This window comes from Saccopteryx leptura, chromosome 3 (assembly GCF_036850995.1).
Source record: "Saccopteryx leptura isolate mSacLep1 chromosome 3, mSacLep1_pri_phased_curated, whole genome shotgun sequence".
In the NCBI taxonomy this organism is placed as follows: Eukaryota; Metazoa; Chordata; class Mammalia; order Chiroptera; family Emballonuridae; genus Saccopteryx; species Saccopteryx leptura.
This window is the reverse complement of record NC_089505.1, coordinates 130,394,071-130,411,964: the sequence shown is the minus strand read 5'-3', so window position 1 is coordinate 130,411,964 and position 17,894 is coordinate 130,394,071. Positions and strand designations below refer to the sequence as shown.

The window sequence follows — 17,894 nt, the reverse complement described above, 5'->3', positions numbered from 1 at the left end:
CACTTCACTATTTAGACTGTTCTATCCAATCGAAGTATCTGTATACCACATCATTTCAATTTTTTCTACCAGCCATATTTTAAAAGATAGAAAGAAAAAAAAAAGTTGAAATTAATCTTAATAATGTATTTCATTTCTCTGATATATCCAAAATATTATTTCTACATGTAATCATTATAAAAACTATTACCGAGGTATTTATATCCTTTTTCTGTATACCAGGTCTTCAAAAGCCTGATGCAGTTTACACTCACAGCTCAGTTTGGACTAGACACATCTCACGTGTGCAGTACCACACGTGGGCCGTGGCCACTGTATTGGACAGCACAAATGTAGGCTTTATTCTAGGTCAGGGAGAAACCCAAAAGAGTTCCAAAGCAGAGATAGTGTATCCTCTCTTTCTATAATATTATTCCTGTAAGTCACCATATTCAATTAAATGTGAGAGTTATTTATGGAAACCCAGCTGTGTAGGAGCTCCTGGACAAGGCCCGGGGACAGGAAGATGGATTACACAGCACAACTGGGGATAAACCACAAATATGTGTTCTGCCTCTTTGTAACATGATTTTAATTCATTGATGAGGCAACATAGAGGGATTGGGGGCAGATCCCTAGGCAGTACATTATAATACAAGACAGAAGGACAAAGTGTGGGAGCGGATAAGAAGGGATGACTGCTCAGGAGAATTAGGGAAAGATTCTCCGAAGTAAGATGACTGAGGCATATTGAGAAGGGTGCTGTATATCAGCAATGGAAGCTGTGGAAGGGTGTCTGACAAAGGAAATGGAAAGGAAAAGGGAGAGCTGCCCGATGGTAGGTTTGGGGAGTATCAGAGTCTAGACGGGAACAGAGTGCAGGAATGGAGCAGAGGGTGATGGGGGCAGGGGCAGATCACGATGAGACATATTTGATCCTATTGGCAATGGGGAGTCGTTAGGAGATTTTGAGCAGGAATTCACTCTGGCAATGATTGGAGCAGCAGAAACTCAGAGAACCTCTCTATCCTGGTCTCCTTCTTCTAAAAAAAGGGGGGGGAGGATTTTATATCTGTTTGAATTCATTTTTCCCATTCATTTCCTTTAGGCTTGAGTGGTACACTATTATCTAAACAATCTAACCTTTACTTTTCAGCCCTAAATGTGAGGATGAAGATAAAAAAGTGGTGGGAAAAGAGCCATGGAAATTGGAACTTCAAGAAACAGAAAAGGCTCTACATTCCGACCATCATTTTCTTGAGGTATCTGCATTCTGGGCTTCACAACCAAACAGTATAGCTCCACCATGTACTAGAGTCAGTCCATGGGGTAGCTTTAGAGGGCGAACATGCAGCTTTCCAGAGAGACAAGGTCAGAATATGCTGTGGGCTTTAAGGGCACTTTATGAAAGGCATGAATGTGACAATGACACTGAGCACTAGCCTTGGATTTCCCACTTATGAGCCATGACGCAGCCTTAGAAGCAGGGCTGGGACTGGTGTGAGTTCAGCAAAGTGCCCACGGGCAAAATGCAGAGACATTCAGGTGCCAAGCCTGCACCTGCACAGCCCTGGAGGGCGGGGTCTGTGACCAAAGCCCCGCTTAGAGAGTGACTTAGTCTCTGAATTCAGTCATCTCATCTCTAAAATGAGCATAAATAATGCCACCCAATTACCATCTTTATTTTTATCCTCAGTTATGATGATAAAATAATGTACATGAAAGCACTTTATAAGCCTTAAGCATAAAAATGAAATGTATTATTGTCAATTAATTCATTGATTGATATTTTTTATTAATAGTAAATACTATATATGTGTGTACTGATATCCAATTGACACTATTCCCTCCAAAGCAGTGTGGTTGGAGGCTTAAAGAATAGATTTCCCAGGGCTATTACCAAGGCTTAAAACATTCTAGATACCTGTACAATATCTACCTGTATAGATTTTTATTTTATTTTATTTTATTTTATTTTTGTGACAGAGAAAGTCAGAGGGATAGGGGCAGATAGACAGGAAGGAAGAGAGAGATGAGAAGCATCAATTCTTCATTGTGTCACCTTAGTTGTTCATTGATTGCTTTCTCATATGTGCCTTGACCGGGGGACTACAGCAGACCAAGTGACCCCTTGCTCAAGCCAGCGACTTTGGGCTCAAGCTGGTAAGTCTTGCCCAAACCAGATGAGCCCGCTTTCAAGCTGGCGACCTCGGGGTTTCAAGCCTGGGTCCTTCGCATCCCAGTCCATCACTCTATCCACTGCACCACCACCTGGTCAGGCTGTATAGATATTTTATAATATCAAATTGTTCCAGTTTTATCTGCAGGGATTGGATAAATCAGACATCTTATTGTTATAATATAGAGTCAGGCTACCGCCAAAGGTACGTATTACTACCTTCATAGAGTGGATTTAATTTTTGGATATTGTTAGAAGTTATTTGGGCCTGACCAGGTGGTGGCGCAGTGGATAGAGTGTTGGACTGGGATGCGGAGGACCCAGGTTTGAGACCCTGAGGTCGCTAGCTTGAGCACAGGCTCATTTGGTTTGAGCAAAGCTCACCAGCTTGGACCCAAGGTCATTGGCTTGAGTAAGGGGTTACTCGGTCTGCTGAAGGCCCGCAGTCAAGGCACATATGAGAAAGCAATCAATGAACAACTAAGATGTCGCAATGAAGAACTAATGATTGATGCTTCTCATCTCTTTTCATTCATGTCTGTCTGTCCCTATCTATCCCTCTCTCTGATTTTCTCTCTGTCTCTGTAAAGAAAAAAGAAAAGAAAAGTTATTTGAAATGTGTTAGACAAATATGGTGTGCAGTCTAGCAGTGCAGCGCTCTTTGGGGTTAAATACAAACATAAATCAGCAGATACATTATCCACTGTGACTCACACTGACTCTAGGGAGCATCCCCAAGGGCAGCCCCGTGAGAACCTCATGTACTGTATTATTATGGGATACACTGAAAGAAGGCAGACACTGTACTTGTGGGAAACACTGACTTCATTACTTTCTTGTCACTTCCCACTGAAAAGACTCATTCTTGGCTATATGACTAAAAAGAATGACCTTCCCCTTATTCTCTTCTTAGTTTGCTCAGATCCCACCAAGAACTCAGGAAATTCCACACCTTATATCTATTGGTTACTTTAGGTTTTTCCAAGTACTTTCAAATGTATCATAGTCAACCCTGATGTCTACTTGTAGGCAGAGGGGCAGTGATTCCCTTTCCTGTGCTGTGTGATAGTTAGAAAACCTTTAGATGCCCAGAAATGTTCTAATTTTCCTCTGTCGCCGGTGTCTCTTCCTGTCAGTCTACCTAGAGCTTTCTGAAATGCAAATCTGAACAGGTTTCTTTCCTGCCCTGCTTGTTGTAACTGCGAGACGAAGCCCATCCTCTGTGCCTTGGCTGCCAGACCCTTCATAACTCAGCCCCATTCTATCTTGTCTTTTGAGTCTCATTTCCAGTTTTTCTTCCCCTGTCCTTTAGCCCTGGTCCTTCAACTCCGCCCTCATCGGAGGCGTCCATACTGCCCTCATGAGGACACTAACGCTTCTGCAAATACCCCGTGTTGATTATCTGCCAGGCATTCCTTTAGCCCCTCAATCAATCTCTTACATACATTTTAAAACACAGTTTAATAAAACCTGCCTTTGACGTCTTCCCTAACCCAGTCTCTTAGCCAAGAAATTTGACCTTCTCCTCTCTGTTTCCATCTCAGTGAGCAATACTGTTGTAAAAAAAACTCATTACATTATACCTTAATTATGTTCATGTATCGTTTCCACGCACGTAAGCCACCGTGATCATTGCACCTCACTTCGTGTGTTGTCTCACCTTCAGTGAGTGTTTAACAGACGCTGGAAAGAGTTGAGGAGGCACAGAAGAATGGTGTGTGGAAAGATGAAACGTCAGGCAAAAGGAACAAAGCATCGCTTAGTGGTCAAGAGCAGGGGGGTCTACGGTCAAGTCCTCCCTCAGTGTGTTACTAGCTGTGCAACCAGGAGCCAGTTATTTAACCTTTCCAACTCTTTACCAAGAGGCCTAATGATATTTTCCTAATGGGATGTCCTGAGGAGTAAGTGAGATTAAGTCCATGAAGCGCCTGTCCTATAGTCAGTGCTTCATTGTATTCTAATTAGCAGCTCTGGCCCGCCTCCGTGCCAAGAATTCAGTGGCCATTCAGAAGTGAACAAAAGATGTGGTGTGAGTCCTCATGGAACTTAGAGTCTAGTAAGACAGTGTTAAACAAAATCATGAATAAAGAACATGAGTTAACAAAGAACTAAACAGTTAAGTCACAGCCCTGCCGTTCTCTCCCTGGTGCACGTGTTTAGACGGGGGCCGGTGAAGAGACACCCGGAAAAGTCCCAGTGATGAAAGTTCCCAGGCATACGAAGGACATGCTGGCCAGAAAGCAGGATGCAGTGACTGACAGCATCCAGGCCGGGGCCTGCCCGGACGACCGGGCCAGGCACTTCCAAGGCCAATGTAAGTTGCGTTTCTTCCGGGTTCCCTTCACTGTTATAAAATTATTTTAAAACTGCATTGCCAAGATTTAATTATATAGATATTTGTTGAATATCTGTTAGGTACCAAGTGACTTGCCCCAGTGAGGCAACTGAGCAGTCCTGGAAAGAGCACTGGATTTAGAAGCAGAAGAACTGAGTTCAGTGGAGATTCTAATACTTATTAGCCAGGTGGTAGCTACATATTCCTGCAGCTCAATTTCTCTCCATATAAAAAGGGCTCATCATATGGGCCTCACAGGGGTTTTGTGAAGACTAAATTGGAAAGTATGTCACATAATAAGTACTCGGCAAATGTTTATTCCCTTCTTTTTAATCTACTAGATTCTGTTGGGTGTCTTTGTAGGCCCAAGTAATTGACACACTGATGATGTATATTAGTATGATGTCAATACATGACTTCACTTAGGTTACATTTTGCCTTTGTGTTAGTCATGACTGCAAGTAATAGGAATCAAACCATACTGGCTTAAGCAAAAAAGAAAAGGAGGCTCGCCTAGCAGAAAGTGTGGGTGTGGCTGGATCCAGGGACACAAACAATATTACTAGGACTCAGTATTACTTTTTCTACTCCTGGCTTTGCTCCCCTCTGGGCCGGCTCAATATTTAGAGCACTTGTACCCTTGTGGAGGTAAGATGGCAGCTAGCAGGGACAGGCTTAGACCCTGTACTTTTAGGAACCCCAGAGGAAAACTAGAAATTGTTGTATCCTCAACAGTTAAAAGGCCCAGATCTGAGTTTTATTGGCTCTGTTCAGGTCACACGCCACCCCTGAAATAGTCATTATAAATGGGGCGTATAATGCTCTGGTTGACCCAGCTTGGGTCATAAACTCACCCCTGAAGCTGGGGATGGAGTCGGTTCTAGAAAAACTACAAAATACCAGATTGAAAGATTTCCCAAGGAAAAAAAGAGGGCTCTTATCAGAAAAAAGTAAACATTGGATTGACTAAGAAAACAGACATCCACTCCAGCCCGATAAGCCAGAGCAAACCACTGACATTTCATAAAGTGTTACAATCAGAGTTATAGGAAGAATAAATTCGTAGTGATGGGACTCAAGGCCCCTCCAGGCTAGTTGGCCTCCTCCCTGCCACGCACCCCTTCCCTGCGTGCTCTCTGCTCTGCTCTGGGTTTACTGACGATGGCGTGTGCTGCAGTGCTCCTATAAGTCTGCATGGTTTCTTCTGTCTGAAATGCCTGTATGCTCATTCTCTACCTGTGGTGGTCCTAGAAATCCTTTCAGACCAGAGGCGAATTTAACAGTGGATGCACTGGGACCTCGCTGTGGGCCCCGACTTCTGAAGGGCCCCGCAAAACACCAACTGCACACTTTTTTCTAATGTAAGGGACTCAATATTTCCTCTGTGCCTGGGGCCTCAACCAATCTTAATCCACCTCTGTTTCAGATTCATTTCAAAAGTCACTTCTGAGGCCTCACTGACCTCTGTCCCACTCTCCAGGGACCTCAGGTCCCTACACCTCACTTTCCATGACACTTAACAACTGAAGAACCAGGTTTCCATATTAGGCTTTAGAGGTGAGCCTTTCTGGGACCCAAGACCACTATGTACAAATATTGATCGACTTACAACCTATGCAACTTACGACCATTTGACTTTACAACCACAATTGCTAGCCACGACTGCTCCGCATCTGGCAGCGCAAGCGTTGCCCAGCTGGGCATACGACAGTGCGGACCAGCTTCCAGCAGCACTACCATCTCCGTGTGCACCATTTCAACTATTATCCCAGACTCGGTACAGCAATTTGTGTTTTGTGTCTTGGATATTTTTCATCAAACCCCTCCCAAGATGTCTACCAAGAGGAAATTGTCTTTGCAAATATTAAACCAGTTATACTGATAAAACAGTGTTTTACTTAAACCTGACAAATGTAAAAATAAGAAACAAAATGGTGGACCCTGGCCAGTTGGCTCAGTGGTAGAGCGTTGGCCTGGCGTGCGGGAGTCCCGGGTTCAATTCCCAGCCAGGGCACACAGAAGAAGAGCCCATCTGCTTCTCCACCCCTCCCCCCTCCCCCTCTCCTTCCTCTCTGTCTCTCTCTTCCCCTCCCGCAGCCGAGGCTCCATTGGAGCAAAGTTTGCCCGGGCGCTGAGGATGGCTCTGTGGCCTCTGCCTCAGGTGCTAGAATGGCTCTGATTGTGGCAGAATGATGCCCCGAATGGGCAGAGCGTTGCCCGCTGGTGGACGTGCCGGGTGGATCCTGGTCAGGCGCATGCGGGAGTCTGTCTGACTGCCTCCCCATTTCCAACTTCGGAAAAATACAACAAAAAAAAAGAAACAAAATGGTGTAGAGATGATACAAATGGCATAAAATGAACAAAGAAAATTATGATATATAACAATAATGAAAGAAAATTATGATAAAATATGACTTAAAGATTTTTATAACATCATTTCACAGTACTATACATATAGCCTACTCAACTTACAACCAAATCGTGTTACAACCGATCTGTCGGAACCAATCGTGGTCATAAGTTGATCGCTAGCTGTACTAATCCTGTCACCTCAGAAAATGTACTTACTTTCATGTGCAAACAAGGATACCACTGAATTCCCAGTGCTGTTTGTGGCTGCATGAGATGTGTCTGGTTCATATGCTAAATGACTGTTAGTTCTCTTCATTTATTTTCATTTCTGAAAAATTGGAGCACGCCTGCCAGAATGGTTTCTCGCGTGCGTGTCTGTCCCATGGTACACTGAGCTCTTGAGATCGGAGACCATTTGGTATTTGTCTGCAGCTCTGTAACTGGCACGGTGTCTGATACACTGGAGCTGTCTAACAAAACTTTGGTGAGTCAAGGAATGAAAAAATAAATCAAACTTTAGGTTCTGACAATATAGTAGATTACACAATCTGACTGATTGTCCTGACAGAAACAAGCATAATTTGTTTTGAATATATAGAAGTATCACAGAACTGATGTGGAAAAAAAAAAGCAGCTCTGTACCTGCAGTAATTGAAAATCCTGGGAAGTGAGGAAGTGCCAAAGTTGCCTTTGCCCCGAGGGCCTTCACCGAGCTCTGAATCCCTTCGGCTCCTATTCTGACAGCATGGCGTGCAGGGAGCAAGGGCTATATCCCAGGGCCTGCCCAGAGTGAGTTTATAATAGGAGACTCCTGTGGAAAGTTGGGACCCCAAAGGGTTACATCCACACTTTAAGAATAAACAAGACTGTGCCTATAGTGAACATTATTGTGTACTTATTAATTTGTTAAGATGGTAGCTCTCATGTCTTCTTACGACAATAAAAGAATTTTTAATTAAAATAAGGGCATAGAAAGAAGACATTTCTGACTAGGTGAATGAAAAAGCACAGGGGTAGCTAATTTAAAAATCATGTCTTAAAATGAGAAGTGGATAGAATTATTTAGAGTATGGGGTAGGGGGCTGGAAGAAAGGGAAATAAGTTGAAGTTAATAAAAAAGTTAAAGGACAGCCCTGAATATGAGGCTGAGAGTCATGTTCATACAGTGATGTAATGTCCATGGAGAGTCACTGTAGAATTGGGGATTATGCCATGACGAAAACAGTTTAAGGATTTTTCTGTGTAATGCGTTCATACTGCTAAAGCACAAAGGGAGCTGCTGAACCCAGTTAATAAGCTTTTGCAGTACGTATGATGAGTAGCACAAAGGCTTAGTCAGGAAAGCAGGTAAGAAATAGGAAAGTGTGAGAAAAGTATACGAGTGTTTTTTTTTATACTCCAAGTAGTCCTCTATGAAAAAATAAACAAAATAAAAGTATTGCTCCTTTGATTGAAAAAATAAAAAGAATTAGTAAGACATAAAACCCCCCTGAGCAGAGGTAAATTTGCACATTTTGACCCTTATGATAAATCAGTTATCATAAGCTAATCCTTATGTGTGTGTGAAGTTCAAATTCCCACTTTCTGTGTGGCCCAAAAGAAACCCAGTTGAATCTAAAGTAGTATCAGCTTGGTAGCTCTCCCAGACAATTGGTAAAGCAAACAGAAATCCTCTTTGATGAAATTCTACATTTATCCCAGGTTTTATATAATTCCCACAAAAATGATTTTTTTAAAAAATTAACAGTTCATAGACAAAAAAAAAAAAAAACCCAAAAAACTAAACACACAAGGAAATGAGTTACAATTAGTGAAAACCAGCAGGAAAACAGACAGTAGAAACCAACCTGCAAGATACAGATATTAGGACTATAAGACACAAAATATAACTATATTTAGAGTTTCTAAAATAAAAGAAAAAGATTTGAAAAAGATAAAAAATAATTGATAAATTAATATAGAAATGCAGTAAATGGATTACATATCAAATTAAACATAGTTAAAGAGGAAATCAGTGAACTAGCAGGTAATTCTACAGAAATTATCCAAAACTCATTCTACAGGGGAAATGATTGAAAAAGAATAAAAGAGAGGATAAGAGTCATGGAGGACAGAATGAGAGTCATAGAATTATCAAACTGGAGTTCTACATAAGGACACTAGAAAGTGTGGGGAACAGGAAATAATAGATAAAAGAGATGATGTCTGATAATTTCCAGAATTGTTGAAAGATATTAATTTGCAGATCCATGAACAGTATAAGTTCTCAAGCAGGAAAAAGAAAAGAAATTCATCTCTAGTCATATCTTAGAGAAATGGAAGAACACTGAAGAATAAGAGAAAATCTTAAAATACTGTAAAGGCAGACAAAGAGAAAAGACCTATTGCCTACAAAGAAACAAATAGGTGACTGTTGAGTACTCAAGAACAAGAGTATATAACTAGAACACAACGCTACTGAAAGATCTTAAATGTCTACCCACAATTTTTTTTTTTTTTGCATTTTTCCGAAGCTGGAAACAGGGAGGCAGTCAGACAGACTCCCACATGCGCCCGACCGGGATCCACCCTGCATGCCCACCAGGGGGCGATGCTCTGCCCATCTGGGGCATCACTCTGTTGCATTCAGAGCCATTCTAGTGCCTGAGGCAGAGGCCACAGAGCCATCCTCAGCACCGGGCCATCTTTGCTCCAATGGAGCCTTGGCTGAGGGAGGGGAAGAGAGAGAGAGAGAGGAAGGAGAGGGGGAGGGGTGGAGAAGCAGATGGACACCTCTCCTGTGTGCCCTGGCTGGGAATTGAACCCAGGACCCCTGCACGCCAGGCCAACGCTCTACCACTGAGCCAACCAGCCAGGGCTACCCACAATTTTATAACTAGTGAAAATGCCTATGAAGGGAAAAACTAAGATATTTTCAGACAAATGATAACCGAGATAGGTTAATGACCAAACAGATCTTTGTAAAGGAAACTCTAAAGCATTTATTTCAGGCAGAAGAAAAATAATCCCACATAGAGAATTCTGGATGCAAGAAAGAAAGCTGAGCAAAAGTATCAACTAAATAAAACAATAATAGTTTCAAGTTAGGGGGAAGGGAACTAAAATATTGACATTAATGGCACATACATTGGGAAGGTAATCAAAATTGAAACCTTCTAAGGGTTTTGATTGAGAGTAACAGTATTAATTTACTTTAGCCTTAGAAGAGTTGGAATAGCTAAATTATATTCATCAAAAGATATCAATCAAAGAGTGAAAGGCATGTTACTGAGTAGAATATTTGCTTTAGGACAAAAGACTAAATCAAAGGGCTCATATGTGCAATATATATATGAGTTCTATAAACATCCTTGTATCCAGGAAATAGGCACTGGAAATATTTTATGTTTCTATAAACATTCTATATCCAGAATATACACAGATGCTTCACCAAAGAGATTATCCAAAATATAAATACACAATAAAAAGCTGTTCAAATCTGAGAAAAATGAAAGTGAAACCTATAATGCAATAATACTACATGCCCACTGAAATGGCTAAAATTTAAAAAGACTAAATATACCAAGTGTTAGTAAAGTTATGCAACAACTTGATCTCTGCTACACTGCTGAGATAATCACTGAGACAATCGCGTTGGAAAACTGTTTAGCAGTGACTATTAAAGCGCAACGTATGCATATCCTATGACCTAGCAATTTCCACGCCTATTCTTAGACCCAAGAGAAGTACATACTTTGGTTTACCAAGATGTATACGTGTTTATAGCAGAACATTTTAAAATACCTTAAACTGGAAACTGTTCAAATGTCCATCAAAATTAGATGGAAAAATAAGTTATACTATATTCACACAATGGAATAGTTAATAGGGATGAACAAATTACAACTATACCCAACAATATGGATGAATCTCACAAATATTGAATGAATAATATTGTCTGTGTTTTTAAAAATTAAGTCACAAACATTTACATTTGCTTCTGCTAAAAGGAAGGATTAAGAAAGAAAAAAACTAATGTCCCCAACTAAGAATTAAACAGCTTTCTATTCAGCATCTTCACTTTGTGTTCGAGAAGAGTCTGATAACTCCTTAAGAAAAAGCAGGACCTTATGCCCTGGGAGCTGACCTTCACTGAGACAGTTTGGGGCCTATATGTTAATCGACTTCTTGTCAGAGGATAAACTCTTGTTACTTGCTTCATTTAATTGATAGACACAATTCAATTTTCTTATTATTTATTTTGCAGATATAGTACTACTTATTTCTGATTAATAGTTCACATCTGAAAATGGTTCTGATTCACCCATACTCTAAATATTAACCTATGCCAACTGATTAAAAAGTGGCAATTTCTGCGTGCGGAGGACCCGGGTTCGATTCCCGGCCAGGGCACATAGGAGAAGCGCCCATTTGCTTCTCCACCCCTCCGCCGCGCTTTCCTCTCTGTCTCTCTCTTCCCCTCCCGCAGCCAAGGCTCCATTGGAGCAAAGATGGCCCGGGCGCTGGGCATGGCTCTGTGGCCTCTGCCTCAGGCGCTAGAGTGGCTCTGGTCGCAATATGGCGACGCCCAGGATGGGCAGAGCATCGCCCCCTGGGGGGCAGAGCACCGCCCCTGGTGGGTGTGCCGGGTGGATCCCCGTCGGGCGCATGCGGGAGTCTGTCTGACTGTCTCTCCCTGTTTCCAGCTTCAGAAAAATGAAAAAGAAAAAAAAAAAAAAAAAAAAAAAAAGTGGCAATTTCTCCCTGTCCAGTTGGCTCAGTGGTAGAGTATCGGCCTGCTGTGTGGAAGTCCTGGGTTCGATTCTGGATCAGGGCACACAGGAGAAGTGTCCATCTGCTTCTCCACCCTTCCCCTTCTCCTTTCTCTCTATCTCTCTCTTTCCCTCCCATAGCCAAGGCTCCATTAGAGCAAAGTTGGCCTGGGCACTGAGGATGGCTCCAATTGCTATGGAGCCATGTCCCAGATGGGCAGAGCACCACCCCCTAGTGGACTCGCTGGGTGGATCTCAGTTGGGCGCATATGGGAGTCTGCCTTTCTGCCTCCCCACTTCTCACTACATAAAAAAAATAATAAAGTGGCAATTTTATGATTGTGACAAAATTACAGCTCTGTGAAATAAACCAATACCTGCATTTAACAGGCTAGCTACTTGTACAAACAACCCCAATACATTTTCCACCAGGCAAATCATCTTCTGGCTGATTCCAACATTAATGACTGTGAAATGTTGACATGTATTCAATCAACTTGTCTTAAAATTTTTCCTTTAAGAGACGAAATGCACAAAACTGGATAAGGTTGTCTAGGTAGAGAGAGAAGCCCCAGGGTGTACCCTAGAGGACTTCAAGTATTTGCCGTCAGGGATCAGAGGAAGAACCATCAAAGAAGGAGAAGGAGTTGCTGGTTCACTAGGTAACCAGCCCCCTTCATAAAAATGCATTCTTCCTTGTCACAGTTATGTAAGAGTGTTATTAATCATTATCCCAACTTAAGGAATGGTAACTGAGCCTCTGCAGGGGGAGTGGTGTGCTGAAGGATCACACAGACCAAAATCATACAGCAGTTTTAGCGTATGGAATCGGCCTTGCCCTGGTCTTGCCTCCATTGCCAGGGGCGGGTGTGAATGCATTTCTGATAGTGCTTGTTCTTCAAGGGCCCCTCTGTTTTCCTTACAGGTGGGTATGTGAAGGCCTTGGAGGTGACCACAGAAGCGCCAGGCCAAGGGGCCTGTAAGCCAAGTTCCATCTCAGACGTGACCTATGATGATGTCGAGTACCCGGGGAAAAAGGAGTGAGTACAGCCACTCGGCAGTGTGGTGAGACTTACAGTGAATATGGTGAGACTTGGCAAGGGTGGTGTCACAGATTAATGGGCTTTGTTTCTTTTCTCCCTGCAGATCAAAGTCGAACATCTCTAACTTCTTTGCCTCAGTTAGTGGTAAGTGTAGGAAGACATTTCTGAAACTTCCAGTAGGAACTGCTGAGTGCTCTGTGGCTGATTCATGATGAGTTGTCTTTTATGTATGCTCATTTTTAATAATACCAATTGGGCCAGGTGATAATAAGCTAAGGAAAGTGGTCCAGGGTATGTGTCAATAAATACATTTACAATTGTGAAGGTGAAATGCTAGTAATGGGGCTTTTGTGGCCAAAAAAAAGCAACTTCACTGTGAAATTGCTTCCTTCCTGATCCCTTCACAATGGAAGTTCTCCATTATTTCCCTAGAATTCGACACAATGGCAGATGTTTAGTAGACTCTGATTGTTCTATATTAAATATGCAAAAGGGGATGGTAGAAGGGAGGAATCTGTTGATTAATCAACTTCCATTGACTAAATCAGATCATGCTTGGACTTGGGGGTGGAAGTAAATATTAATTTTCATTTGCACATACTACTTTTAGAGAGGCTTATTTTTACCACATGCTTATACAAATATGTGCATATGTTTCAATAAAAACAAACGAGAAAGATCAAAGTACCCTAGCACCTGCTAGATACCCAATAATTTTTTTGTTAAATATGAATCTGCACTATTGTCCTTATAATGAATGAATTTTTTTTTATTTCAGAAGAAAATAGTAAAGAAATGTATGAAGATGTATACAAAACAAAGAGCAACTCCCCAAAGATAGAGTGAGTTTCTCTCTTTCATGACTTCCCAGCTAATGGTGTTTCCCGTTAGTCTAGGAAAACCAGTTTAAGAAGTGACTCCCTTCCCTGCCCCCACCATCTTTAGGTAGGATTTGCATAGACAGTGGAGATAAGCTATTAAAATACTACCTTGTGGTCAGTAGAATACTTGTGTACAATCACATGCTATAAATTTCAAATCACATTGCTTTCTCTTTTGAGAAAATGTCCACCTCCCAGAGTAGAGGATTTTGATATTGTGTTAGAAAGTAATTGAGAAAGAAGTAACTGTCAGTGAAACTTCCTTCAGTTCTACAGTACTTGTCCAGGAAGAAATCAGTGCTTATGACGTAACTGTGTCTTCACAAGTTAATACGGCTATCACTGGAATTTGGGCTTAATTTAATATTTAAATATCCAGTATTATCAAGAATAATATTTTTCAAGGGGCATTATATGTCAAGATTAGTTACCGGGCATGTTGAGGAAAGGAAAACAGCAATGGTCAAAAGCAAGAAATCTGAGGGTTGAAGGAAGAGGGAATGAATCCATGAGAATGGGATGAAGTGGGTGTTTCATTCCTCTGTTACACCATCTCCCCCAAAGACCCAAGAGCGTATTTGGAAAAATTTTATTCATCAGCTGTGTAGTTGGTGTGCCACCACCACTGTTGTATTATTATATCATCGAGTAAGTTAAAAATCAGTGCGTGACTTGTAGGAGCCAGGAATTCCCATAATGTATCTCTATTATAGTTTGTAAACAATGCTTCCCTGAGTCCTCTTCCATAAAAGGACAATTTTGTTCTATAAGCTGTAAAACAGAGACCATTTAGCATAAATGAAAGTTTGTACTGAAGTATAATAATTCCCTTCATGGCTGACTGGTTTGGGCTACTTTATATTGGCATCAAAACGAGGAAGAGCAGAGAAGCCGGTAGGGCATTTTCCTTCTCTTTCTTGACTGAGGTGTTTTAGAAATGAGACCAAAGCTTCTGATCCTTTTTACAACACCAGCCTTCCATTCCTGGCACTCTCTCAAACTCTGTGTGTGTATCCTCTGATTCCTCTCAGAGTAGACGGGAGAACACTTAAAAGACTGCAGAGATTCTTCAAGAAAGAAAAGGATAGATTTAAGATGAAGAAAATCAAGTCGAAAGAAAACATAAGGTAAAAAGTCCCTTTTTACTTCTTTCCCGGAAAGGATTAGCAGTGCGGCCTGTAGTTCCACAGTTAGTGTTCTCCTTCCTGTCCCAGATACAGTGGGGGGATATCAGAGAGTCAAACCAAAGGCCCCCATTATCATCTACCTCCTTCTTGCCAGTCTTTCAGTGAACCACACCCACAGATGCTAATGAAAAAAATGACAACGTCTCTTTTGAAAAAATTGATGAGAAGTGGTTGTTAACAAGGGTATAGGGAAAGTCTTAATTCAAGCAAAGTCCAGAAATAAAACTTGGCTCACCATCCTTGGAATATATTCCTGTTATCTCTAAGTGTTGTGTTATTAATTACACCCCTTTATGTTTGTTTGGGGTTTTTTTTGTTAAGTGAGAGGCAGGGAGGTAACGGCAGACTCCCACATATGCCCTGACCAAGATCTGCTCCAGCAAGACCCCTACCACGCAATGCTTTGCCGATCTGAGCTGCTGCTCTGTTGCTCAGCAACTGAGCTATTTTAGTGCCTGAGGCAAGGCCATGGAGCCATCCTCAGTGCCCAGGGCCAACCTTGCTCGAACCTTTCGAGCCATGGCTGCAGGAGGGGAAGAAGTGGGGGTAGAGAAGCAAATGGTTGCTTCCCCTGTGTGCCCTGACCAGGAATCAAACTTGGGACTTCTACACACCAGGCCGATGCTCTACCACTGAGCTAACTGGTCTGGGCCCCTTTATGCTATCTTATTCCAACAAGTTCCAGTGGTTTTAATTTGTCTATATTTTGTATTTTTAAATTTTATTTTATTTTAATTGATTTGGGGGGAAGAGAGATGAGAAGCATCAACTCATAGTTGCTGCACTTTAGTTGTTTACTGATTACTTCTCAGATGTACCTTGACAGGATGGGGGGGCTCAAACCAGTGACCTTGGATTCAAGCCAGTAACCTTGGGCTTCAAGCCAGTGACCTTTGGACTCAAGCCAGCATCCTTGGGATCATGTCAATGATCCTGAGCTCAAGCCAGCGACCTCAGTGTTTCAAATTGGGGCCTTCAGCATCCCAGGTGGACACTTTATCCATTGCACCACCATTGGTCAGGCTAAACTTTGTATTCTAATTTGCCTCTTTCAAGATAGGTAGTGTGTGGAGAAAGGAGATGAACTTTTCAGCTGAACAGTCCATGTATCTCAAAATGCTAGGCCTGGAAAAGACCACCCCCCCCCCATGATCACTCTGGCTATTTACCAATGTTTGGAAAATTTACAGTTTCATTGATAATAGGAAGAGACGAAGGCCTAGAGCCTGGATTCTGGTTTCAGCTCTTCCATTTATTCAGTATATAACTGTGGGCAATTCACATTTTTTATACCTATATAGCCTATTACTTGTCATTGCATATATTGACATGAAATTATGTTATTCTACCTTGAAGTTCTTTTCAATTACATAACCTCAAAGTTATGCAGCTTTCAGTCTCCTTGACTGTTGGATATAGATCAACCAAGAGATCCAACAGAATATAGGGTTTATAAATCATAGTCCTGGCTGTGGAAGTAGAGGGAGTGTAGCTCCAGTGGTCAATGAGCCCTAAAGGCAGACCCTGGCCATAACTGGTTAGACACTTCTGACAAAAAATTATTAGCATGACTCCTACAGTCTCTTATAAATCAGATCCAGGTGAGAATGCTGTCTCTGGCTTCTACTCCATTCTGCACCTCACAATGCTGGCAACATCTGGTCTGGTCTTATAGACCAGTGGTCCCCAACCTTATTGGGGCCACGGACTGGTTTAATGTCAGAAAATAATTTCACAGACCGGCCTTTAGGATGGGATGGATAAACGTATCACGTGACCGAGACAAGCGTCAAGAGTGAGTCTTAGATGGATGTAACAGAGGGAATCTGGTCATTTTTTAAAAATAAAACATTGTTCAGACTTAAATATAAATAAAATGGAAATAATGTAAGTTATTTATTCTTTCTCTGCGGACCAGTACTAAATGGCCCACGGACCGGTACCAGTCCACGGCCCGGGGTTTGGGGACCACTGTTATAGACTACAGCACAGATCGCTGAACACCAGTTGTGTCCCAGGCACAATTACTTTAGTCTGTTCATCCAATATATAGGTGACTCAGTCAGACAGGTGTTGGGATTCCTTTTAGAAACGGAGAAACTGAGGCTTACATAAAAGTTAGCTGATTTTCCCCAAAGTACTGTTCCTTTGGACATTCCTTTATTATGTTTGGGTTTTTGTGTTTGCTTGTTTGTTTGTTTTTACAGTGTTGTATTTAATTTACTTTTGGTCTTCCTCAATAAATCCCAAACAACTTCAGGACAGAAACTGTCTAATCATGTTGTATACCCAGCACATGGGCCTGGCCCATGATGAGTGTCCCCAAAATACCTGTAGGGCTAAACTTACATAATTGCTTAAAATACATGGATATTTTTTCTCAGCTCCATCATACTTCCTTCCGTGTCATCTTAACTGTGAGATTTAAGGAGAACCAAACAATCCAGCTGAGCCAAATGTTCTCTCCCACTTAGCAATTTACCACCTTGCAGCTCTGCCCGGCCTGGGACTCTCCCCTCGCCCCTCTGGCTTATGTCTGTGCGTGGCCGGGCCAGTGTCTCCGGAGGGCTGTGCACTCTCACATGCTTATGCCACATTGTGTGTATCTGACTGACATCTTGGAAGGTTAGAAGGCAGAAATAGATCTGTGGATAGAGAAGAGCAGGGCTGTGGGATAACCTGAGGTTGTCTGGTTCGGAAAAGAGGTGTAAGTGGTCACTTGGGATAAAAAAAAAGTTCATTAAAGGGGGCGCAGAACAAAGATGCGGGAAAGGCAGGCTTCATGTCTTTCACTAGCAGCCTCTGAATCAAGAAAGCCAGTCATCCATCTGTCATTCCAAATACAGCTGTCTTTCCTAACCCTTCTGTATCTTTTGTCGATCAACAGTGCATTTTCCGTCTCGCTGCCTAATTTAGGTAAGTGACATTCGCTTATTGCTTGCCCCAAAAGACTCAGCATTGGCCGGAAAAGAGTAGTAGTAACCCTTCCTGCATTCTACATTTAATGAAAAACTGATACATCAAAAGCAAAGAACAAATTTTACACAACAGTAGTACTGACTTTGGGGAAGATGAGTAACATTTCTCAAGTGCCTATTTTCTACCCGGCCTTTTAAAATCCCAGAACAAGAGATATTATCATCCTCGTTAGGGGGGCTCCAGGACCCACATCCCTACTTCAGTGATC

General features: G+C 42.0%; 1 protein-coding gene across 2 annotated transcripts in view; it reads left to right on the top strand.

Annotated features, from left to right (window-relative positions):
* The window catches only part of FYB2 (FYN binding protein 2), a 115,597-nt gene that overhangs the window by 77,376 nt on the left and 20,327 nt on the right, over positions 1-17,894 (top strand). For both annotated transcript variants that reach the window (XM_066376394.1, XM_066376395.1), the window contains exons 8-14: positions 1,136-1,241; positions 4,319-4,472; positions 12,522-12,636; positions 12,743-12,783; positions 13,418-13,481; positions 14,552-14,647; positions 17,595-17,623. In XM_066376394.1, the coding sequence (XP_066232491.1) occupies positions 1,136-1,241; positions 4,319-4,472; positions 12,522-12,636; positions 12,743-12,783; positions 13,418-13,481; positions 14,552-14,647; positions 17,595-17,623 (605 nt within the window). The remainder of the gene's footprint in view (positions 1-1,135; positions 1,242-4,318; positions 4,473-12,521; positions 12,637-12,742; positions 12,784-13,417; positions 13,482-14,551; positions 14,648-17,594; positions 17,624-17,894) is intronic.